This window comes from Schistocerca americana, chromosome X, assembly GCF_021461395.2.
Source record: "Schistocerca americana isolate TAMUIC-IGC-003095 chromosome X, iqSchAmer2.1, whole genome shotgun sequence".
NCBI lineage: Eukaryota > Metazoa > Arthropoda > Insecta > Orthoptera > Acrididae > Schistocerca > Schistocerca americana.
In genome coordinates, this window is record NC_060130.1 from 665,102,320 (window position 1) to 665,129,455 (window position 27,136).

A 27,136-nucleotide genomic window follows, 5' to 3' on the forward strand; every position below is an offset into this window, starting at 1 on the left:
GATAATTCACACATGCAGGGATAAGCTGGGCAAGCTGCTCCAAGAATCGCTGGAAAATGGCCGGCGCCGAAGAGACACTAAAGGGAAGGCGCTTGTACTTATACAATCCGAAAGGCGTGTTGATAACCATGATGTTATGAGATTCAGCATCCAAGGGCAACTGGTGGTATGCCTCAGCCAGGTTGATCTTGGAAAAATACTCTCCCCCAGCAAGCTTGGCAAGAAGGTCTTCCTGTTGGGGAATGGGGTAAGTGTCAACGAGGGACTGAGCATTGACTGTAGCGCCGAAGTCCCCACACAGCCGGAGGGACCCATTGGGTTTCCGTATGACCACCCGTGGTGTCGCCCATGCACTATAGGTTACAGGTTCCAGCACGCCAGCGGCCTGGAGCCGATCAAGTTCCTGCTTGACCACTGGCCGTAAGGCCACCGGAAGGGACCAGGCCCGGAAAAAGCGAGGCTGTGCATCCGGCCAGAGGGTGATGTGCACCTGAAAGCCAGAGGCACAGCCGAGATCCGGTGCAAACAATGACGCAAAAACGGAGCACAGATCGTCCAAGTCCTGAAAGGGAACAGCCGTGGAAACAACCTTAACTTCATCGGAAATTGAAAAGCCAAACAGTTGAAACGCATCCAGGCCAAAAATATTCAAAGCCAATGGACGGTCGACGACAAAGAGGGTAAGGATCCGTGGAACATGCTTGTATGTCACCTGGATGACGAACTGTCCACGAAGGGAATGGAACTGTCTCCGTAGGCAACCAAACGGCGAGAGGGAGGCGACAACGCAGGAGAGCCCTGCCGTATATATGTCGCCATATTAATCGGGGAGACGGTGGCCCCAGTGTCGACCTGAAAACTGACATCCTCTGTGACAATGCGGAGTGTGAGGAAGAGCTTCCACACTGATGGGTCATCCTGTGGGACGACTGGTTGCAGAGCACGGACGGTATCTTGAGGCCCATGGGGGGCAGGATGGGATCGAGTTGACCGACTAAAACAAACCGATCGGCTGTGGCCTTCCGTGTTACACAGCGTGCACGTTTTCCAGCGGTGGGGACAGTCAGCCTGCAAATGGGCAGTAAACCACTGTTGGCAAGACAGAAGTGGGCCGCGTGACCGGTGATGAGGGGCGACCGAAGGCGCCGACGTCATAGAGATGTCGGAACATGAAGAGTCCCAACATCGCTGGTCCCTGTCGGTCGGGCCACAGCGACATCGCGAGGGCAGAACCCACCGGGACGCTGCGATCGCTGCCACCTGCGGTCGCGCCATAAGATGCTTGTAAGCTGCTTGAGCAATTTCAAAGGAGCGGGCAATGCGGAGAATATCTTCCAAGGAGGGGTTGTCAAGTTTCAGTGCCGCAGTACGGACCTCGGGGTCGGGAGCCAGCTGAACCACCACATCCTGGATCAGGGAGTCCACATACGAAGCCTTACACTGCTGATTGGTGCACATAAAATCGCATCGACGGCTGAGACCCTGCAAGTCCATGACCCAGGAACGATACGATTGACCAGGCTGTTTATGATACTGGTGGAACTCCAGCCCAGAGGCGACTACATGGTAGCATTGGGAATAATAGTTTGTCAGCAAAAGGCAGATCTCCTGGAAAGAGAGAGCCACAGGATCGGACAACGGTGCCAACTTGCGGAGAAGAAAGAACGTGTCCAGAGAGGCCCAAGACAAAAACAACAACCGCTGCAAGGAGTCATCCGTGACTTGAAAATCCGTGAAATGTTGTTTCAGCCTATGTAAGTAGGTTTCCCAGTCCTCTTTAGCGTCATTAAAGGGTGGAAACGATGGCGGACCCGAGGGCCCTGAAGCTGGTGCGGTAACGCGTCCCGGGCATCGACTTTGTCCGTTAGCAACAGCAGCGACTTTTGTAAGATGTCTAACTGGAGCTGCTGATGCTGCATGAGCTGCTGCTGTTGCTCCAGCAGACAGACCAACTTTGCCTCCATACCAAGAACGACCACCGTTTACCTCGTTGGCAAAATGTTGTAACTGCGACCAGGACGGTCGCAGGGTAGCAATGACAGAAGGCGCGGCGGGACCCTCGGAGAGGCCCGTGAACAACAACACAACGGAAGAGGACGAACACAACCAACGAAGGACAGACTGAATACAACAAGACCGAACAACAGAGTCACAAGGAAACAAACACGTCCACTCGAACATGAACCAGGAAATAAGCAGTCTAGCGCAAAGCAAGGTGTAAACCGACGTAAGCGAGATCAGACTGACTGGCTGAGCGAGAGGCCGGCGCTTAAGTATGCTATCAGGGCCGCCACTATTGGCCGCTGGGATCACGTGTTCCACTGTGGTGTCCCCACACTAAAAGCGGCCCGAAGGCGCGCGCCGCCACAGCTTACGGTGCAGAGACCTCTATGGGTCTTCGATGTCCATGACGTATGGCGTGGATTCAAATTCAGTGGCGTGTGGTACCAGAGTTTTCCTGTTTGTGTATTGCCCATTTTCATATGGATTTGGCTGATAAATGTGTTGGACAACTTAAGGAAGAAAATTTAGTATTGACATTGTTAAATACTTAGGCATTCCTTCACCAAAAGTTAGGTTGCTCTTTTAATTTTACTTTCTTATGACCAAGATCTAGGTTATAAGATAATTATGCAGTGCTTATGTTGTATTGGAAATGCTAACCCAACTGCAATATTATAATCATAAGGCAACATTAATGTACCTTTAGTGATATCGTGTGTTTCCCTGTATATTCTAACATTGCCCACACATTATTGGAAATTGATATACTTGGTTTCTTAAAATTTATTATGGTCACTATATTAACAATGTTTTAGTGCCTGAGGTTCACTATCTTGTACTTATGTTTTACATCACATGATGTAATAGTTTCAATAATGGTATTATTTGTCAATGTTCCTAGTTCTCCATTGATACCATATATTTATTCTATTTGTGTAACATCTCTCTGATATTGTTGTGAATAGATATACAGATATCATATGTGACTATGCTCTTGGATTCTATATCACACAACAGTTCCCTCATAGCATTATCCTATGTGGTATGATATCTGATGCTTAATCAACTATACATAGACATTTTGGTTGTTTGTTATTTGCCGGCCGAAGTGACCGTGCGGTTAAAGACGCTGCAGTCTGGAACCGCAAGACCGCTACGGTCACAGGTTCGAATCCTGCCTCGGGCATGGATGTTTGTGATGTCCTTAGGTTAGTTCGGTTTAACTAGTTCTAAGTTCTAGGGGACTAATGGCCTCAGCAGTTGAGTCCCATAGTGCTCAGAGCCATTTGAACCATTTTGTTTGTTATTTGTGTCTGTAAGTAGTGCCTGAGGTCTAGATTACATGACAATTGATGAGCTTAGGAGGTATAAGATATGTAACAATACTGCTTATAGCTGTTGTATGTTGGCCACTCTGATATTATAACATATTTTTCATATTTGTGATATTATATGATGTTGTTGTTGTGGTCTTCAGTCCTGAGACTGGTTTGATGCTATTTCTTTCTCCTGATAACAACGTCCTCTTGAGCAGTCCCCGCCCGGAGATCCGAATGGGGGACTATTTTACCTCCGGAATATTTTACCCAAGAGGACGCCATCATCATTTAACCATACAGTAAAGCTGCATGCCCTCGGGAAAGATTACGGCTGTAGTTTCCCCTTGCTTTCAGCCATTCGCAGTACCAGAACAGCAATGCCATTTTGGTTATTGTTACAAGGCCAGATCAGTCAATCATTCAGACTGTTGCCCCTGCAACTACTGAAAAGGCTGCTGCCCCTCTTCAGGAACCACACGTTTGTCTGGCCTCTCAACAGATACCCCTCTGTTGTGGTTGCACCTACGGTACGGCCATCTGTATCGCTGAGGCACACAAGCCTCCCCACCAACGGCAAGGTCCATGGTTCATGGGGGGTATGATTATATGATACCTACTGTATATATTCCTAGGTCATTTGTATGTAAAAGTCAACATTATGTCAATATTTGCAGTCTGTTGGGTGTGATACCTTTTTGTATATCATCTACGTGCCAAAGTGTCGGTTACTGAGATTTATGATATTGCTGTAGTGCCCTAAATTCAGGGATATAATACATGAGTGGTTCCCAGAACTGTAACAAATATAAGCAAGGGTACCCATACACGAAGGGGGAGGGGGGGCTGCCACCCTCCTAGCTCCTAAGGAAAGGAAAAAAATACAGTATGGTCATGTGTTTTTCTTTAAAGACAATGATTTAAAAGTCAGTATTATGTAGGTTTTTGACAGTTGGAACTGAAACTTTGCTATAGCTACTTAAAAGTATCCATTCATCTTCCAAAATATTAAATATACTCCATACTGCCACGTGCAACCTTGCATATTAGTGGTCCTTCTATTACCCTTTTTATGACTTATAGTAACAGAGATCTAAGTCATCTGGTGACAGAGGCCTTTGTTAAACGAAATACGTGATTCACAATCATTATGACCCAAAGACTATATCAGATGATTACAGACTTGCCCATGTAATTTACACTGTTTAACGATACACTTGTTAATATATGCTGATTGTCAATTTATGATTCCTTATGTACCATCTGGTACGTGTTTGTGTATATTCACATGACAGTGTGTACGATGTAAGATAGAAAAAAAAATCCACTTAAAAAGTATTTGGAGCCTGTTTACTTTACTTCTAACGTAACTTTGTCAGGAATAAATATTGAGAATTACGTTCGTGCCTGCTTCAAATCAACAGAACACACTACAAATTAAACACACTTTCATCTCAAAGGAAAGTTCCTGCTAAATGTTTGCTTTATAAACTAGCCCAAAAGGATTACCTGTAATAGTATTTAAGGTATGAATTCTGGCATTGTGCTGTTTGAAAATGTGTTCACATTGCAATCCCCTGTTGTACTCGTGTAATAGTTACTTAGTTGTAATACCTATGTCTATCATTAATAATACTTTATTATTAGCACTGAAATGTGTGATATTTCATCCATTGTACACTTAGGGAACTCTATGGCTGTTATTTAGTTACTTCAAACATCTTTCATTGAAGTGATTTCTTTTTTAAAAAAACTAGGGAATACTGATTGCTGGTACTGAAGAACAGAAGAAGAAATACCTACCTCATTTAGCAACTGGTGAGTGGATTGCTGCATTCTGTTTAACAGAACCTTCCAGTGGTTCTGATGCTGCATCAATCCAGACACGTGCAAAGTTATCTGAAGATGGGAAGTCGTGGATTCTGAACGGTAGCAAGCTGTGGATTAGCAATGGAGGACTTGCAAACATTTTTACAGTTTTTGCGAAAGCAGAGGTAAGATGTTTAATGATATTCATCTCAGATTTATCAACATATTTCAAGCAAATAATTATATAACATAATATTTTCTTGGACAGTTGATGAGTTTTATGTGAACTCCATTCTCAGTATAAAATGGAGTTCATGTGAAATATTAGTTATGTTATTTCATAGTTTGCTTTTTTATTTTAGGTAGAAAATCACAAAGGAGAGAAGGAAGAAGTTGTATCAGCTTTTATTGTGGAGAGAGACTTTGGTGGTGTAACGTCAGGAAAACCAGAAGACAAGCTTGGAATTAGAGGGTCCAATACATGTGCGGTAGTAAACTGTTTCTACATACATATAAAACACTGTGGGTGTGTGTGTGTGTGAGTGCATGCATGCACGTGCGCAGGTGTGCACGTGGTCAGTTGCAAAATTGAGTGAATGGAGACAAACGACGAAGCCATTTCCATATATTTTCATCATGTTTTACTGTTGTTGTGGAGTACAGTAGATGTGACAATGGAAGGCTGCTCACTGAACTGCATACTACATTGTTTGTGCGTGGTTTTTACAGATAATTGTAAATGATAAAAGTTCGACGCAAAATGGGTTTAGAATGAAAGAATAATTTCAAGTTTCAGGAAAGATGTGAAGAAAGTAAATTAAAATAGTCATTTGTGTTGACTGTTGTCATCGTCATCGCTGTCATTTCTTCTTCTTCTTCTTCCTTGGTCACATTAGATCACTTGAGCTGTTCCGCATTCAGATTTTCTTTGAAGGTTTGTGTGGTTCACCCAGTACCTTTTCATTTGTTTTGACCACAATTTCCTCAATTCACCTGAAATCTCTAAAGTCATTCTATCTTTCACTTCTGCTAAATATTTGCCCGTCTTAACATTGGAGTTAATTTTATGCTTCTCTCTGCATCTGCTATCTCGAGTTAAAGTGCTTTGACATCTTGTTGGATTTATAGGATCCATTGTCCTCCAATCTTCATTTGCAGATCTTGTTAATACTTATAAATCCTGTTTTGTAGTACTTATAAGAAGTGAAACAAATGAGACTATGTTCTACTTCATTGTACTAGTGATTGTGTCAGTCTCTTGATAGATAGTTTCATTGAGGAGGCTTTCCCAAACTTTTGTGCCAGATATTTTTATTTATGCAAGTTTTGATACAATATGCGCCATAGTGTGGGCTGCTGGTAGTGAGGTCAATGCAATTCCTTGGGCTAAGTATATTATGTTTGTGGTGGTGGGAAGACCTTGGTGAAATATAATTAATGGAAGGAGTAAAGGTAACAACTCCATGTATGTCTGAAGCTCATAGTCATGAAAATCAGACAGTTCACAGGTGTAATGCTTGTTCATTGTACGCAGCTGGCAAAATATTTCAGCAATTGAACATGTTGCCACCATCAGGTGCACAGATGAGCTGACTTGGTGTGGATGGCTGACTTCTATCTCATTCCCTTGCAGTCCATTTGAAACTCTTGTCTGCACGTGATGGCAGGCATTGATGATTGAGTAGACAATTTTGTGAGCAACTGTCATTTGCCAGTGGGGTGTCCCAGATGTGGCAGTGTGGCTTTAAGCACTGCACAGACTCTGGCAGCCAGCTTGTTGTGTTTGCTGAGTGTCTTCTCCTTAATTAGACTCAGTGGTGGTTCCCAAGCCTTGCTGAGATTATAGCTGCAGTCCCAGTTTATGAGGTTGTCCCTTGTTTGTATTTCAGTGGTCCCAGTATTTGAATGCTTTTGCTAAAATCCTGGTGTGTTCTTAACTCATCTCCTGAGTCTCAGACAAACAGTGCTCCGCAACCAGTGACTTCATGGGGTACACTAGGCAAGTGTGCTGCTGGTGTTCTCAGTAGCGATCTTCAGTGGCGCTCACTGTTTGCCCAGAATATTTCTTGCCACATTGACGTGGAATCTAGTATAACCAGCATTCTGTAAACAGGCAGTTTTTGAGCTCATCAATAATGCTTGTGTTCTATTTGGTGGGCAGAAGACAGTTTATACTAAATGCTTTTTCAGTATGTGCTCAATTTTTCCTGATAGTGCACAGCTGGCCACTATAACCAACAGGACACTCATGAATTGCTCGATGAACTAATATGCCATGAGATAATAAGAAACACAAGAATAGCTTCCAGATGAGTCCTTCAACAGAACTATGCAGGGCTACGTAGTCCAGCTGACTGTATTGTGCAGTCCCATTCGCTCTGCAGTGCCATTACAATGTAACCAGCTGGAACTATATAGCTGTGCAAGTGTATGTGTATTCTATCAGCTCTCAAGAAGGTTGCATCCAAAAGCTGTCAATGCTATCAATATTGTTTATGTGCCTATTGATAATTTTGTAATTACCACATAGAAAAGAAAAGATTCAAGTTGGAATTGAAGACATAGAATAAGTTTGAGTTTTTGTGTTTCAGATACACAGACTGCAAAAGGATAGAAGGAATAAGAAATAAACCAGAATGTATGTATAGTCGGAATTGCTTTAGTTAAACTACTAAGAGAGTCCATAAATAACTTTCAAAGGTGTCTGAAATGGGAAATTTACAGTTAATATATATTACTAGTTTCAACTTACATTGATGAGTGAAAACAGTGTGCGCTTGCCTACTTAATAATTTGTTGCTCCATCCCTGGACCATGAAATAGCAGAAATTCTGCATGTCATCAATTCAACAGGTCTGTGGTAGGTTTCCAGAGATATATGGCACTAGATGCCTATGCATAGGTCCCATGTGTGCTCCAGAATACATGTACCTGCACCCACATTGTACTTTATCATGACTGTCTGTCCTGCTTTACAGGGTAGGCAAGCCTCGGACCTCCACGTTTTGTGATGATGAGTGAACAGCCAACACTTTGTCATGTAACTGTGGTTTTAGCGTCCTTCAGCCACTTTCCATAGATGCCCATAACATTTACACACTTGCAGCTGGCAAGCTTCACTGTTTGTGAGATGCTTGTTTCCTGGCACTGGGTCGTAACAATCTTCCCTTTGTCAAAATCACTTGTCAGTGTATTTTCCATTTTTGGCCTGTATCATAGCTGGAATGATTCCATATTCATCTCTGCTCTGTGTATATACTTTCCTTAATGCTTAATGTGCCCACCACACCACCAGCCAGCATTTCACACTAGGACAGCAGAAGGGTCAAGATGACCCTTATCCAACTTTGTCAATTTCATATCCAATTTTTTTTCTTCGTTCATGAAATGGTATGACTTTTCCCAATTTGTTCTCCTCTTTTTCACGATGTATTAGGATTTACAAAATATCTGTGTTTTCTTGGACATTTCATTTTAAATAGTGTGCCATGGAAATTCAAGTACACTTGAGTTAACTGGGGAGAAAATTCATAGTGACATACATTTAATTTATTGAAACCATAAATTGAAATCGTAACATGCAAATATTATCAAAGCTGACTTTTAGGATAATATGTTCCTCCATAGTAACCAGCAGCCCATAAAGGGTCAAGAGAATATTACACAAGCATTTCTGAGAACAGCTGATCCAGTACATGAAAACCAAAACATATAAAGTTATCCATACCATAAATTCTGAAGCCGTCCCTCTCCCCCACCCAACTTAAAATTAATAAACTGCCAGAGTGTGTCTGCCATAACACAACCAACAATAACATTTTATATTAGTAAAACATCTGTTAATGAATGCTTACAGCTGCATGCATAAGACACTAAAATAACAGAGTGATTTACTCAATGTATCTTTCATTGATGAGACACTGCATCTGTTGGAATTCCACAACTGCATCTTGGAATGAGAATCTTTCCAAACATGCCATCCATCCAGCTGATTAAGAACCAGTAGTCCTTCACTCATAATACTGAGACATTCGTCCTCCCAGCTTCCTATTGCAACACAGCAGATTGAAGATTCATACACAAGAAACCCGTACAACGTGTGCTCAGTACAGCACTCTACTATAGCACCTTACTTGCAGTGTTGTTAGCAGTGCTTCAGAAACCGTGAAATTGCCCAGCACTACCCGACCAGATAGTGTTCTAAAAACCAAGTGACAATAGAATGTTCCTCAACACAACTTGTATCAACCACTGGCCACAACTTAAGGAATCCATGCTGGTGCCAATTCACATTCATATTACTTTCCTAAAATCAACATATCAGATGATTTCATACTATTCCGGTTCTGTAACATCAGAACATACAATGACGCTCAACAGCTTACAGCAGCACACCATCACGATACGCTTAGTGAACTGAACACCTTCCTCCAGTCCACCATTATTCGCCACAGACAGTAAACACGCACGCTGTCTGCTGTTGTCAGTTGGCAGCTCCTTTCCCAACTGCCCCACTGCCTCGTGGCTCCATCCTTGAGAAAAAGATGCTAGACAGTAACTGAAGCAAAATCTCAGTCGATTCGCAGTATCAGTATCGTGCCAACTGTTACAGTACCTAAATTGGTGGAAGGGTTCAATCTGAAATCACAATAATTTCTATTCTGGATAAATGTAAACATGCCAACATTGAATGGCGAAAAATCAGCACTTGTGCACAGTTGTTGCTGCTCTGTGTTGCATTTTAGCACATACACATTCCAATTTGCCACAGTTTTATCATGTCATTGAGGTAATATTCTATGCCCACGTGAAGGATATTTTTGAACATATCCCATCGGCGTGGAGTTTCTGGTGAATGCCAACATTGAGTCAGAAACTAATTTCACTGATGGAGATGAGATTTTTGTACCAGAGAAAATTGAAGGTGAAAACACTGTGAACAATGAGGGATTAGAGGATGTGAATTCAGATGCTGATATATGTCAATACTCATCCAACACAGCATGCCCAGTTGAATGCCTCTACAATGATGGACACTAGGGATGGAGCCAAGGAAAAGATCACCAATTTTTCAATTTCTAGAAGCTTTCAATAAGAGATATCAAACTGTGACAGACATATGTCAGCCAGATCATCCCCATGTCAGTGTAAAAGTCTCTCCTTATACTGTGTTACTGAACAGTGATCAATGCCAAATGATTCATGAGCTAGCGCAAGAGACAAGATTACGCATGTACAATTGCTTCACATTCTGGAGAAATGCCAAGCCATGTGAAAAATGCATTACAATATGTTATGCATAATTCAATGGAAATGCAGAAATGGATACGATATGACACTGCTTGTAGTAACTCAGAACACGCTAAGTGTAAAAGATACACCATATCACAATGCTGAGTCATGGGCCACATTTGAAGTACTAGTGAAGCCAATGGCATCATCACAGGTCACTACAATAATCAAATTGTTCATCAGAACACCAGCAATGTGAAAGTTATGGTGATTCTCGTGTGTGACTGTGTTAGTGTTATCGTAGCACATACCATTCCCCAGAGCAGGTTATCAATGTTCTGTATAGCTGTACACTTTTGCAACACACTCTGCAACTAGCTTTGAGAAGAAAGTGGCAACACTTACTGCAGAACTGCACATCATTTTGTTCAGTCACATGCAGCACAAGCTGTGACTGATTTGTTCAGTCGATGGGGTTGGGTAGTGGCTGGATTGTGGTGTACCATCCACCATACTTCTAGGACTTGAAGCCTTTGTGACTTCGATTTGATCTCTAAGATGGTGAAAGCACTTCATGACATTCACTTCAGAACTGTTACGGAAGTTCGTTGGTCAGTAGGCTACTGCATTCAAGCTTTTAACACAACTGGTGCTGCTAAATATATCCCAGATCTTTGACATTTTGTATCAGTTGTAAATAAATTGTTGCCACTATTAAAGCTCCAACCCTAGTAACATGGAACCCTAACAGTCAGAATTCTGAAAACGCATACCTATACTTTAGCAGTAGCACTATTTAACATCTTAATTGATGCCATACACGAAAATGAACACAAATGTAATCCAAATTAACACATTAGCCAGAGACTTTTAATATAAACAAAAAAATATTTTTTTCAATTTTTAAATTTCTTATGGTATTATATGTTTTAAAAGTTATTGGAAATGACTTGTGTATGATGTCAGCCTGAAGTTAATCGTATCTTTTTTCCATCATGATAAGGAGCAGATGACTCATCACTGACATTTCTGACACGATACTAAAATAAATGATGGGCATAATGGCCTGAAACTGGTCATGACAATAAAATAAAGCTTCATGTATTTTTGGCTTGTTGCCATCTCTCTCAGCAATCTCATATATTGTCTAAATGAAAATCTCGCCCTCCAGAAGTTGATAGAGCTGTCTAAACATAGTTTCTTCATAGATAATGTATTTCAGCTGTTATGTTGGTGAAATGATCTTGTATACTTAAACATCTCTTTACAGGTGTGCAGGTGTTGGATTTTTCGTGAAATGTAATGAGTGTAAGAAGCTGTCATATTCATTGGTATTTCCCTATTTTCAAACATTGTATCTTTACTCCAGTAGCTTTTTCATAGATTAAGGTATTTTACAACAAGTAGTGAAAGTTTCAAGAAGACCAGTAGTTCTTTAATGTTTACAAGTGTCCAGTGACAAATTGTTGACCGTCCTTCATATACTCATATTTTCTTAGAAATATATTCTCAAGATTCTCATTTGTGTCTTCAAATTCATACTGACACTATTGTGAGCAGTAGCCTAAACCTGTTTTGTCAGTATGGTGAACATTCGAACATTCTTATTTTGTCATCTTGGAAACAGATATTGCTTTATGTCATGGTTTCTTATTGCAGAAATCATGTGATTCATTTAGTGTTCCCACCACAGGTTGTTGATCATTGTTATTGACTTTATCTTCTGTTTCTGCAGTTTCACGAAGCACATTTGTAAGTTTATAATCATGACACTATGTCACTATCTTCTAATATACTCCGTAACTTATCATTAACTAATTTATAATTTTTTCGGCATTTTTTACATTAAAGGATCCTAGTGTTGACTGTGTAGCTATCATTTCAGACAATATGTACCACAGCAACTAAAGTAAAGAAAACCAAACTACCTGCCCAGGTAGCCATGTGTGTTAATGTGACTGCTTCTCGGATGGGGAGGTATGCCAGCCACGGGTCAAATCTGCCTGACAGATTAACTATGAGGGCTTGGTGTTACAGCCAGCCTGGATTTAATTTTTAAGCAGTTTCCCCACATGGTACTGGATGAATACCAGGTTGGTTCCCATGTTCCACCTCCGATACACCCTGCAGAAACATTTCAAACACTTTCTCACACTTACACACAATTTGCTCTATACAGGCAGACAGATTGTGTACAGTGCTTCTGTACTGGGGGTGAACAGGAGACTAATGGCCTCAGCTGTTTGACCTTCTTAAACACTTACTCAGAAGGGGGGCAGAGGGGTGGGGTGAGAAAATATTCTCTGGGGCTTTGTTGGTCATCAGCCTCATGATCCAGTGACACACGTTAACACTATACCTGCATCATGACGTGTTTTGCCATTTCTCTATATTAGCCATTCAGAAACATTTCCATAATGTAATTGTTCTCATCTGATTTTATTACTGTTGTTTGGCTCTTCTTGCAACCTGCAGTGTGAATATTACACACACACAGGTTTTGGCCTCTAAATGAGTGTATAATCATCTGAGTTTAGTTGTAATTAAAGCAAAAGTTTGTTGCAATAGTAGAAAACAAGTCAGCTGTAAAAGAAATTGCTTTTAAAACATTTGACTTTGGCCTCTATCTGAATACTGCTCATGTGTTAGGGGTTTTGATCAGTTGAAGAAGAAGGGGGCATTAAGTGTGTGAGAGTGAAAGTGAAAATGGTCATAAGTGTAGCTCTTTGAAGATTGTAATGGAAACAATGCAACAGCTGAGCTGACACACTATTAAATACACACATATAAATTTTTCAAGAACCAGTTTTCAAGTCATACTCTAAAAAGAGGCTTAAGACCTCTACATATTGAGCCCAGAAAAATCAAGATGACAGTATTAAAAGCAGCTGTTATAGAGGCATATAAAAGCCATTATTCTGATATAAATAAAACCACTGAACACTTCACCAGAAATTCAGAATGATTACCAGTCACTGCATCCACAAATAATTACCAGTCACTGCATCCACAAGTTTGTATTTTTGGGATAAAACATAGTGTTAATATTATACTTAATAGTTTGAAAATTACTCCTGAATAAGCAAGACTCCTGACATTCATTTGTAGTACATTTTAAAAATTGGTGTTCTTATTCTCTCTCCATGATAATTTCAGGGGTTAAAAGTATTAGACTACAAAGTTGTTGTAACACACAACATATAAAAAAGATAGCACCTCCAGAATAAGTATATCTAACGATCTCTCAGGACAATAGTTCACAACAGATACAGTGTATGGCACAGTCTCACGGCAAGACAGGTATGTTACGATTCTAGCTAGCATAGTAAATAGCTTGATGAGCGAGAGCAGACTGAGGGCAATCGCCAGGTGGTAATCACGTACATAGAAAGCATGTCGCAGGTGATGCTGGGATGCACCTGCGTAGCCATCGTGCTATGTTACTTGGCCAATGTGTGTCTCACTAGTGGCCACACTTCACAGTAGTGGACAAAAAGCGATGGCTATGTCGTATGTGCCAGTCATATATTGAGAGCTGATGTTGGAGATGTCTGCTAGTGCCCAACATTTAGGTGCTAGTCCGGTGATTTACCGTGTCCCTTCTTCCATGAGGAAGCAGCGAGCTGCATCTCAGTGAGTTGACCCCCGCCAGACCGGGCACCAGGGCAGTGCTCTGAACCAGGCCGATGTCTTCGGAAGTGTCGAGTGGCCTCTCATGTTTTGCCGGCTCCCAGCAGCGTGGATGAGAGCGTGCATCCAGAAGATCCCTGCCCAGCGTCACAGCTGTAGTTGTGGTGGCTCTGACACAGGTAGCCGAGACCTCTCCATTTCCACATCAGGATCTTGTACCAAAGGGAGGTACAGTGGTGTGGGCGGTCAGCTGGGGCCACACAGCCTGATCTTCTGACATCTGGTCCAGCTCAGGTGGCCTATAAACAGTAAGGTTCTGGCTGGAGTTGGCGAACAGGGTTGAAAACCAGAGGACAGCGATAACTCGGGAGCAGGAGGGAAGATAGCAGAGGACTCAGCGGAAGAGAAACAAAAGGTGGCATCGTCACGATGTGTGTCTGCCGGAGGGCCCAGAGGTGGAGCTCATTTTGTTGGCTTGTACCGTCTGGTTCTCCATGACCAGAGCAAATGCACAACATCCTCACTGCTGCCAGATGACCACTAGAATCCAGTTATTCTTGCATCCGAAGCCCAGTGCCCACATGTGGGTGCCTGGCTGGAAGCATGGAGACAGCACTACAGACAGTCCCACAGGTGTTGGCAGCATGAGATAGAGGGGAGTGTGTGGCTGATGGCCATGGAGGAGTTCCATTGGACTCTTCTCTCCTATCGGTGTTGATCTGTAGGAACTCAAAAAAAGTGTTAGCACCTCACTGTAAGAGCGTCGGCCCCATATTTCTTCATTTGTGTTTTAAAAGTTTGAAAGAGTTTTTGAGCATCACCATTTGATAGTGGGTGGAAAGGCGGAGACAGCAGATGTTGAATGCCATTTCTGCAGCAGAACTCATCAAACACCTGGCTGTTATATGGAGGTCCACTGTCCAACACCAGTGTGAGAGGAAGTCCTTCATTGGCAAAAATTATGCTGAACACTGCGACTGTAGCCTCCACATTTCTGGACCAACAGGTGACCACATACAGAAAGTTGGAGTATGCATCAAGGACAGTCAGTCAGTATCCAGCAAGGGGCCAGTGAAGTTGACATAAGCCCCCACCCATGGTTGTGAGGGTGTCGGCCAGGGTGAGAACATTTGGTTGGGAGCTGCTTGCTGTGCTTATTTCCTTCATTACAAAAGGAGCCAGAGTGTGTCAATGTTCACTCTGCTGTTGCTGTATGTGCTGTGTTCCCAGGGTTAGATTCCTTTCCTGTGTCTGATGTGATAGCCTCCACCTTGCCCCAGAATCCTAATTGACAGCTGGTAGTCTGGAAAACTTTGAAGGATTGGGCCCATATTAAAACATTCAAAGTAGGGTCCTCAATTTGTAGAGCTTTCCAATGCACCTCCGTATCCGGGGCTGCCCGAATGATCAGACCCTCAATCTCATCTGCAAATGATTCCTTGTTTACCGGATTCACAAAACAGCATTTCAAATTGAATTCCTGCAGTTCAGCCACTGATGTGTGGGTATGAATGATGAGGCTGTTTATAACACTGATAACATTCTATACAGGATGCAATGACATGGCAGTGTCAGTGAAAGTAGGTAGTTAATAGGGCTCACATTTTGTCAAAGGTCAGGTGGGTCAGTTCCATGAGAGGGCCCAGTTTGCACATAAGCTGGAACACACTGGGTGAGATCCATGACAGGAAAAGTGATTGTAACAGCAGCTCAAGCCGTTACTTGAAATGTGGCAAAGAGCTGCCAGGGGCACTTTTTGTATGCTTACCACTCTTCCACCATCTCATCAAAGGTGGGAGCGATGGCAGATTTGTAGCCAACTGCTGGGAGAGCAACATGAACAACAAGGCTTCCTGACATTTATGCCTTTCTAACTCCTGTTGCAGCACGACTTCCAACGACACATTCGGTAAACTAGCATGTTGTGTAGGGTCCACGAGTATGTAACATACATGAAATATGCTCATGGTCATTGCCAGTTATGTTGTAACTTACAACGTAGAAAAATATGGGATGGCACCACTAGAATAAGTATATTTAACAATCACGCAGTACAGTAGTTCACAATGGGTACAATGTATAGCATAGCCGCACGGCAAGACAGGTACAGTATGGTTCTAGCTAGTATAGTAAATAGCACAGTGAGCAAGAGCAGACTGAGGGCAATCGCTCGGTAGTGATCGCATACATAAAGTGTGTTTAGGTGGCTGCACAGCTGTCATACGTGGTCACTCGGCTGCTGTGTCTCCCCCTGGTGGCCACACTTTGCAGTAGTGGATGAGGAGTGACTATTGCATCATATGTGCCAGTTGTACATCGCTGACACTGGCTGGTGACGGACATCTAGGTGGTAGCCCAGTAGGTTACCAAAAAAGAGAACAGATTATTGCACTGTTCTTGTTGTTATTTATGATGATGAGGATAATGAGAATGATGACTGAGTTCAATTATCATGACTTAGCAGGACAGCTCTGTGAAAGATCACTGATTGATTCAAGCACTGACCAGCTTTATATAATTCTGTATTAGTTTTGATGCACAAATGCCACAGAAACTGATCAAAGAACTTATGAAGTAGTACTAAGTGGTGGATTGAACATACTGAATGACAGTGAGTATATGTTAAGCACACTGTTGTGGAACTTTGTGTATACAGTGTTAAGAAGTGTCTTATTTGTGTTCATAGGTAATACTTTTGTTTATAGATCTTATTGCAATAACCCATTGTACAAGATGCTGTCTGTTATTCTGTAATGACTATAGAAAATGTTGGTTGAGTCGTGTAAGTGTAGTAAAGAAAATTTCATAGTTTATTTCAGTGTCAGAACTAGTCCAACTTTGATTTGTATTAAATTCAAGGACTTACTTTATTCATTCATAAGCAGAATATGCATAATACAAACAGTTCTCTTTAGTATTTATAGCTTACATTTAAGTAAGTGTGTAGGTTGTAGTAATCAAACAATAGCTCCATTTGCTTACAGAGTGAGGTGGCACAGTGGTTAGCACACTAAACTCACATTTGGGAGGACAATGGTTCAAACTCGTGTCTGACTCAGGCAAATGCCAGGGTGGTTCCTTTGAAGGCATATGGCCAACTTCCTTCCCCATTCTTCCCTAATCTTATGGGATCAATGACCTCGCAGTTTGGTACCCTCCCCTAAACTACCCAACCAACCAACCAACCAACCAACCATCCATCCATCCATACATACATACATACATCCATTTGCTCAATACCACAACTGGTTTCAGCTAATGACTTATCTCTTGTCATTATGAGGTTTCTATGAAATGTTACATGTCTAATGTCTTCTGCAGATTCTGTATCACCTACATCATTACATGCTCAGAAACAATTATTCTAGAGTGACATTAATTCTGCAATTAGAGGTATAATGTTTCATGGAAACTTGATGATTAGTTACTAGTTGCAAACAGTGCCAGCGATGGATCATCATCCATCTAAAACTGCTGTGTAATTGTTATATATTTCTGTAGCTATGAAAAATTTTTGAATCACACGGGGTAATCGTGGACAAAATTATTAGTGAGCTACCCATTCAGGCAAGGAGGTTAATGTTTAGATTAGGAAAGCCATCAGAAATTACTACACCAGTTATAAACATTAGATCTTAGAAAATGAGTGATTTATAACACAGAATAAAATTGTTACTGAAAAAATGAAAGAAAATTCAACTGCCACTCCAACTGTGAAAACAAGATGTGGGGTGCTTTATGTGAAAAATAAATTTTCATATTTTATGTATAGAAAGTATTATCTATATTGCCTTAGTAGTTTCTTTTATCCACGTAGATAAAATGGTTTATGCTTTAAATAGGTATTCTTTGATAATACACCAGTTCCTGTTGAGAATGTCTTGGGAGAGATTGGAGGCGGCTTCAAACTGGCTGTGAATATTTTGAACAGTGGTCGATTCAGCATGGGAAGTTCTTCTGCAGGTATCTATCTCACATGTTTTAACAACTTCAGTTTCAAGAATATGGCATAATTTTTAAATAACTCTCTCATCTCCTTGCATATCTCTGGAATGTATACAATTGTTTTAATATTAAAAGAAATCACAACATGAATTACTATATTGCAGGAATTTTAAAAAAATTAATAGAGTCAACAGCAGAACATGCCATTAACAGAAAACAGTTCGGAAAGCAGATTAAAGATTTCGGACTTATTCAAGAAAAGATTGCAAAAGTGACATGCAGTACATATGCTATGGAAAGTATGGCTTACTTAACAGCAGGAATGTTGGACACATACAAAAATCCTGATTGTGCAATTGAAGCTGCTATAGTAAAGGTACTATGAATTTAAATTTCCAACAAGTTAATTATATATTACCATTACTTTTGTTCAAAATTATGAAAAGGATAAATTGCTACTCACCATATAGTGGAGATGTTGAGTCGCAGTCTCTTTGTTGTGCCTGTCTGTGACTCAGCATCTGCACTATACGGTGAGCAGCAATCTGTCCTTTCCATAATACTGTCATTATTCCATCCTGGATTTTCCATTGTTTGTCATTACTTTTGTTCTTAATATAGTGTTATTTGGTGGCTATATAGACATGTCAGATAATATTCTTGGTGGCCAAATCATGATTGGTCAAAGAATTATTTCCTTGTACTTAACATGACTTTCACCTCTATAATTATTTTATGTATGAGAAAAAATGGATTTTTGGGATGTGGAACTTTCATACCAGGTGATTATAATTAAAATGCAGCTACTCACAGAGGTCCATTGTGGGCTGCAGTTACCATATGGCAGCAAAAATGGTAGATATGCTAATGCATTAATGTGGAATTGGTTTACTCTGGAAAAGAATTAGTTCCAATTTTGGCCACTTGTGCAAATCTGGCACTGTACAGCATCTTGTCAACATCTGTGGTGCTCATATTGAACAAATTGTGTAAGCAGTGGTTAGTAATCAAGTCAGCATTACACCTTTGTCACTTTTTAGACCTTTTCTGCCATGTCACATTCCTTATCCATTACATATAGAGACATTTCTGTATTTCTTTCATGCCAGATTCGGATCTGGTGGCCAAAATTGGAACAATTTTTTTGCCAGCATAAACTGATTCTGCAGTAATGCATAAGAATATCTACAAGTTTCGCCTGCCATACAATAATTACAGCCCACTCAGGACCTCTGATAGGTAGCTGCACTTTAATAATAGCCGCCTGGTACATACAGACATCCACTTTTATAATATGTATGGCTTCTCTAAGTATTTATATCTTTCACAGTTACCAATGGCTACATTGTCTAATATTTAAAGATCTACTGATTGCTTTTCCATAGTTAAGTATTCTGTAACTGTGGCAAGCTCCAGATGTTTGCTGTACCTTGTCCCAACTGGTGGCAGAAAGCATGGGATGACAGATAATGGAGAAATGACACAGCTAACTCCAGTCGCTGACCCTTCCCTTCATTTTCCTCTCTATTGGTGTGGGGCTTCATACACACACAATCCCTTTGTCACATCCACTGTTTGTTTTTTGTGTCTTTTAACATCTAATGATGTCTAAAATCTGCAGTTAATGGCAGTGATTTTGAGCAGCAAAAAAATACACTGATGGAAAAAAAAATCACAACATCAAAAAATAATTAGTGTAGAGTAATGAAATTTCAGGAATATATTTGTCTAGGTAACATATTTAAGTGATGGATATTGCAAGATCACAGGTTAACCCTTCATTTGGACTCCTGTAATTCTTTCAATGTTACAATGGCTTGTTCAACATTCGCATTTTGAAGATTGCAAGATCACAGGTTAATCCTTCATTTGGCACACACAGAAATATTGTGAAGGAAAAGTATTAAGTTACTTAAATTAGATGTATATGGTCATGTGAACAATTTTACACACATTGTTTCAAAATGCAGTAGGTTACCTCTATAATTTCTCTCAAAATGGGCATGGGTGCTACAATAAAAGTACTAAAATGTTCCTGTGGCTGAAAAAAAGGTTGCATTTTGCACTACTCTGTGTAAAATGCTGCAAAACAAATAACAATTCCACATTTTCCGCATTTTACAGTCAGCCATCCCTGAGGGTAAAGTCTACATCGTTGGTTTTTGGCCCATACTTTGGCCAGTGAACAAAACTGTCATATTGTCTATCATTTACTGGCACAGAAACTGCTGTTTACTTCTTCTTCTGGTCTTGTTGTCCATCTGATACTCAAAGCCAAGCTTCCTCTTTCTGGAAAAGATAAGTCCATTTGTCGTGCCCCAAGTAGGAAATCACAGGCACCTTTGTATTGTAAGTCACCTTGAAGATTTCCTCCTTTCATTCATAAGCAGCTTTCATTGCAGAATAGAAAACAGCACCACTAAATCAAAGGAAACTGCTACACTGGTAATTGAGGCTCACAACATTGCAAGGTGTCTGCTAAAGATGCACACTGTTCAAAAACTTTTCACCAGATACAACAGAATGTCACGGTATATGAGATTATATGTTGCTTGCAGGTACCATTACCCATTCAAGGACAAAAATTGAAACATGTTGCAGAAAACATTCTGCAATGTTTATGTTGTTTGAGAGCAACATTGCCAGATGTACATATGAAGTGCTGGTACATTAATAACTGGTGTAACTGGCACAATGTTGAATGCAAGCATGCAAATGCACATGCATTGTGTTTTAAAGGTGGTGGATGCGAGTTTGTGGGATGGAGTTCCATGCCTGTTGCTCTTGGTCAGTCAGTACAGAAATAGTTAATGCTTTTTGTGGATGACAGTCAGTAGAGCATGTTGGGTTACAAGAGCAGTATGTGGTATCTTATTGGAAAACAGTCCCTGGAATGCTGTTCGTGAATGGCAGTGCAGTAGGTCAAATCACGAGAGTGATGTAAAATTTTGCAGTCGGGGTTGGTTGGTTAACCTCAAGAGTGCTCTTGCTGTCATACAAAATCATACCACAGACTCCAATTCCAGGTCCAGATCCAGTTTGTCTAGCAAGCAGACAGGTTAGTTGCAGGCCCTCAACTGCCTTCCTTCTAAATAACACACACCCATTACTGGCATCGAGGCAGAACCAGCTTTCATCAAAAAACAGAACAGAACTACTCCCTGCCCTCCATGAGCTCTCACTTGAGTCAACTGAAGTTGCAAATGGTGGTGGTTTGGCGTCTGTGGAATGCACGCTAGAGGCTGTCTGGCTCAGAGCTGTCCCTGAAGTAACCTTGGAGCTGGCCTCGAAATAACAGATTTTTAACAATTCATTGTCACTGTGGCGCCAAATGCTGCTGAAATTGCTGCTGTAGATGCAGTAAGATGTCCCAGAGCCATATATATGCCGAACATGAAAGTCTTCCCTCTCAGTAGTGCCATGTGGAGCTCGGTCTTGTTGAAACCAGAAGGAACATCCAGCTTCTCAAGGCCATATTTCACAACCTCGTTCAAACTCAGTGGAGTGTTGATAATGTCATCTTTGTCACCTTAAAGGCATTCTTGACTAACATCAACTCACCATGTCTAATCTCAAAGGTAACTAATGCTCATGACTGTTACAGCATGTATTGAAACCAAACCTAATTTGCATTCTCATAGTGGTGGTACAACTGCCACTCTTATGCGACTGGTATGAAATTTTCCCTTGGCCTGTCGTTCCACATAGAACAGTGCAAACTGGTAGTTAAATAAATTCCTGAAAGTCTCCATTTTGCTCGCTAAACTGATTTTCTTCTTCAGGATATCAAGTTAAAATTACAATTGGCTTTGTATCTGAATTAAACATACTTTTACCTCAAAACTACATATAATAAAATTTGATTGAAGAAATAACTCTTAGATACGTGAAATATTTGGGCACATGCCTGTAGAGCTTTCACAGTATGACTGTGACATGAACTTACTAAAGTGTTTCTCCAGAGTCTGAGAACTCGGAAGTAAGCAACTTGCTTTCCACATGTAATTTTTCCTTGGTCCCTCCCTTTACTTTCAGACTTTTGCCTTATTGCTTGCTGCCCACACTCCTTCCTCCCAGGTCATGCTTTCCCTCTTAAATTCCCAACCACTTCAGGTCATATTCACAACTGAGCAATTTAATTAGATAACTGCTATCTCTCTGACAGAAACATTGGGAATTTCATTTACATTTAGCTTTAATCAGTAGTAGGTTATGATCACACACATTTATATTTTCCTGTCATTGCCTGTAATAACTAACAAACTTTCCTTGATGGTTATTGATTCTATTTCTTCTTTGACGAGTTCTATAACTCAATCTTTCAAAACTCTGCTTGTTGTATTTAGGTTTTCAGATAATCTTATCAAACACAAGTGAACCTGGAAATGCTCTCCCCTCTCCCCCTCCTCCCACTCTCTCTCCCCCCCCCCACTCTCCCTCTCCCTCCTCTCCCCCCCCCCCTGCTCTCTCTCTCTCTCTCTCTCTCTCTCTCTCTCTCTTCGCCCCACCCCCATCTCTGCCCCCCCCCCCTCGCTCCCCACCATTTGTCACGAAATTTTAGTCCTGGATAGCTGATGTGAATAGGAACCAAAATTACTAATGTTGTGTACGTCGACAACACACCATTTTTAAACCCCGGAAACTTGGTGCCACATGCTCTGATTGGCCATGGGATTGCCCTGTTCCTCTCTTGCCATTTGTCGGTTGACGGGCAGCGCTATGGTTGACGGTTCACACATACAAACGTCCCTCACAATCTCTGGCAGGCAGAGCATTCACGGTCATGCATTGTCCAGAGCATCTAGCAACAGGGCAATCTCGCAGAAAATCAGAGCATGTGCCGTCAAGTTTCCGTAGTTCAAAAATGGTGCATTGTTGACCTACACAACATTAGTAATTTTGGTTCCTATTTGCATCAGCTATCCAGGGTTAAAATTTTATGACAGTTTTTATATTAAAAGATGTATAGGCTGTGTCTGTCTGAATGTTTGTTAGAGTATCATGTGCAAATTTGAAGTAAGTCAGTCAAGAACTTTTTGAGATTTTTCTAACAGTGTTAAATGTTGTCTTGTCTACATATAGTAGTGTAATAAAGCTTGGTACACTGATAAGACAGAATGCCTCCTGGTTGTGGTGTGGCCACATTAAGCAAAGTATATAAGCAGCCCAGAGACAAATGGAGAATAATTCAAGCCATTTTCCTTCTTTCCTTCTCTGTGCTTCTAAGGGCACCAAATAATCTCTCAGCACTTTTACTGTCCAATTAATTTTCTGGTGGAGCTAAATGTTGAAAGCATGATGATAGGATTCTGCAGTAAGTTTCCAGTGTAACCTAATTCTCTCTGGCAATAGTGATATGCACTGACCACAATAAATTCTTTCTGTGTATCTAGATGAAAATTACCATTAAAAGATATTTTCATGTGACACAGGATTTCATCCACACATTTATTGTAAGCTTGTAAACAAAATCCATGAAAGCTCCTTATCAGCAATGACATGTCTTATTTGTGTGGTATAGTACCCTTTTATAATTCAGTTCTACAATTAAGCATAGTTTATAACCTTCCTGTTTAAAACAAGATAATAAATCTATCTTTAATTTATATTTCAGGTATACAGTTCAGAAGCTTTGTGGCACAGTGTGAGTGAATGCTTGCAAGTACTTGGAGGCTTAGGGTACATGAGAGATTCTGCATGTGAACGTATCCTGAGAGATTCCCGAATAGCAATGATATTTGAGGGAACGAATGAGATCTTGAGGATTTTTATTTCTCTTATGGGTATGAATTTTTGTTTTATACCAATGTTACCAGATGTTATGTAAGTTTTATGCTTGATGCTGGTCCCACTCTTGTAACCTGGTCGTGGAGGTGGCTCTGTTGTGATACAACTATTATTGTTTTGAAGAACTCATGTCTGGTTAGTGAGAAAGTTTTTACAGGGCACTTTGTTTTGAATTTTGTTTTTGTGTGTTCTTCTGTGTTACAATCTTTTTTTATGAGGAATCATTCCAGCATGGTCTGTTAAGCATGTAATTCATCCTAACATTATGTACTTCCCAGCTCATCAAGCCTGCTAAATGTTACCCCTCTAGAGACCGGTTATACTATAGTGGTTGGAAGGATTTGTGATATTTAAGTTTTCTTTTGTATTGTACCTAGCAAATTGGGACAGTGATTAAGGCATTGGACTCACATTTAAGATCAAGCAGTTTCTCTAAATCGAATAAGGTATATAAATGGGTATTTCCTTCGAAAAGGATGTGTGTGACTCACCTTAATTTCATTTGTACCTGGTTGCCAGGACTGTCACAACCACTGAAGTTGTACACCAATATCCAAGGATATTTGAGAATATAAGACAGTCGGATGCACTATTGTGCAAATCTGATGTGATCAGGTGGTCAACATTTTAACAGCTCTTAGAAAGAAACAATCTTGTACAGTTATGTATTGCACTTTATAGTAACATAATTATCGCAAAATTCTTTCTTTTACTGGTTATAATGACATCCTACTACTGACAGAGTTAAAGTGTGTAGATGAAGAGGTAAGATGGCATTTAATTGTGATGTCAACAGTTAGTACCATGTGTTAGTGGAAAATTGTTGGCAAATGTGACACACATTTGTTTTACATATTTGTAATGGCGCACATTAATGGTCAGTTCAATGTGGTGCTAAAGGTTGTAGGGGCAACTAGCCAAACAAATTACTGGACTGGCTCTTACACTCACTATTAAATTTTGGATTCCTTTTTGACAACAATTTAAGGGAATGTGGATTCTAGTGACACATTCACACCACGTACATGTTACAGCTGAAGATAGCATGGCATAAATGAGGGTCTTATTTACCAAGAACAGTGCTGTGAATTATGTGAGCTGCTATTAAGTCTTGCTATCATCTATGTCGTTGTTGTTGTTGTGGTCTTCAGTCCTGAGACTGGTTTGATGCAGCTCTCCATGCTACTCTATCCTGTTCAAGCTTTTTCATCTCCCAGTACCTACTGCAGCCTACATCCTTCTGAATCTGCTATGTCGTAGCAGAACTTAATTACAGAATGTTCAATAAAGTGCACTGTTTTTTTTAGTGTTGCTTTTCAAACATTGTCTTGTGTCATTATGTTGTTCTGCATAATTTCACAATATGTATAGAGTCCTGATATTTTGTTTGTACATTAAGACATGAGTTTAAGAGAACATTATTCTCAATCCACAGTTGCTGCTACATACAAATATGAATTCAGTTTAAATTACTCACCTTTTGCATGTTAACTAGTCTTAAATTAACTGCTTTAGTTACTTTTTGTTTTGTTGATTTGCGTGTGCCATTTATTACTTCATTGTATTGGACCTTGTAACTGTTTTTTCCCCTCGTGGTCCCTGCATTCTCTGGTTCTTTACTGGGTGCTTATGACCTTAGATGTTTTGTGCCTTAAAAGCCCATTAAAAATTATCACTTTGTGTTTAAAACACTACATTTCACTGTTTGCTTCATCCGTCTCAATACCAAGAATCATTTGAAGTTGACTGAGACTCTTATCTATAACTAAGAAATAGAAAGAGTTAAACTCACTGAACGATGTGATACTTTAAAAATTAATGTCTAATTATCACTAAAAATTTTCTGGGAGTCCCATGGTTCATATGGTGTGGGAAGGTGTCTGTTGGTATAAGCAGACATCAATCTGAAGTGTTTCACACATCTTGAATTCTCTCCCTCAGATGCATTTTAAGGGGTCCTAAACAAGTGTCAAGTCCCTGGGATGATATCTTGAGTGTAAGGAGGGTGAGAGCCAAGGCTCGCAATGCAATACCGCACAGAGTTGGCAGCCATTATCATGAAAAACACTTTTCCACGTAATATTCCAAGTGTTTTCTGTTAAACATTCTTCTATGTTGTGGAATAATATTTAGTCTTAACTGTTATTTCTTGACAGACCGAGCGAGGTGGCGCAGTGGTAGCACACTGGACTCGCATTCGGGAGGGCGACGGTTCAATCCCGTCTCCGGCCATCCTGATTTAGGTTTTCCGTGATTTCCCTAAATCACTTCAGGCAAATGCCGGGATGGTTCCTTTGAAAGGGCACGGCCGATTTCCTTCTCCATCCTTCCCTCACCCGAGCTTGCGCTCCGTCTCTAATGACCTCGTTGTCGACGGGACGTTAAACACTAATCTCCTCCTCCTCCTCTTGACAGAAAAAGCGTGTTTATGGAAACTTACTGTTTTAGGATACTGCTTCCAATAACTTCCAAAAGACAGCTGTAATATGGTGCAGAACATTTTAATGCCACTCTATACAGCTCTGTTTAACCGCAGGGATAAAATAATACCATTGAGTGACCATTGCTTGAAACATAGTGTCACTTTTGGAAAGGAATCCATTTTAAATTCTGTTCTCAGATAGCTTTGCACATCTACATGTGACCAAACATGGGTTTATTTGTAACCAGTTTAGTGCACACTTTGTTCAGGAACAACATGCCAATCTTCATTTGTATCTCATTTAAAATGTCACCCACAATTATTTGAAGCATAGTGCCACTTTTGGCAAAGGAATCCATTTACAATATATTCTTAAACTGCTTTGCGTGTTAGCCTGTGACCAAATATGAGCTTATTTGGAACTCATCCTGCAAACACGTTCCAGAATTGTACTGCTAACATTCATTTTTACCTCAGCTCCACTATCAGACACAGTTATTTGATGCTCCACAAGTATGAGTCACTGAATACATTGTTTCCACCAAATTGTTGACACTGGTTGATGATACAATCTCCCGAAAGACTTTTTTTTCCTCAAATTGTTGGTGCCACTTTTTTCTGATTTTCGTCCAGGTTTTTAGTATTGGCGCCAGATTCAGACATTGATATCAAAATGGATGAACCAGCATTGCCCATTCAGAGTTGCGTGGTTTCACAGCCACACTGCAGGTGGTGTGGACACCACACAAGTTGGTGAGACCCTGTGGCAGTGTAGGCAATGAGAGCAATAAGTGCACATTCCTTGTCCATTCGTGTTTATGTATCTGACACTATGTGGTTGCCAACTTTGCTGTTCACGTGCAGTGACACGCTTGTTCTTGTTTATTTCTGTGGTTTTGGTATAAAGGTTTTGTTCATATGCTGTTGACGATTCTAGGCCTTATGTTTTGAATTCCTTGTGGCCTTGTCCTCTCGGATTTGTGTTCAGTTT

The 27,136-nt window shown here is 40.7% G+C and overlaps 1 protein-coding gene across 1 annotated transcript in view; it reads left to right on the forward strand.

The window, feature by feature from the left end:
- The window catches only part of LOC124556577 (complex I assembly factor ACAD9, mitochondrial-like), a 103,396-nt gene that overhangs the window by 65,276 nt on the left and 10,984 nt on the right, over nucleotides 1–27,136 (forward strand). Inside the window, exons 3-7 of the mRNA XM_047130535.1 lie at nucleotides 5,078–5,314; nucleotides 5,492–5,617; nucleotides 17,834–17,954; nucleotides 18,101–18,312; nucleotides 23,551–23,719. Coding sequence (XP_046986491.1) covers nucleotides 5,078–5,314; nucleotides 5,492–5,617; nucleotides 17,834–17,954; nucleotides 18,101–18,312; nucleotides 23,551–23,719 — 865 coding nt within the window. The remainder of the gene's footprint in view (nucleotides 1–5,077; nucleotides 5,315–5,491; nucleotides 5,618–17,833; nucleotides 17,955–18,100; nucleotides 18,313–23,550; nucleotides 23,720–27,136) is intronic.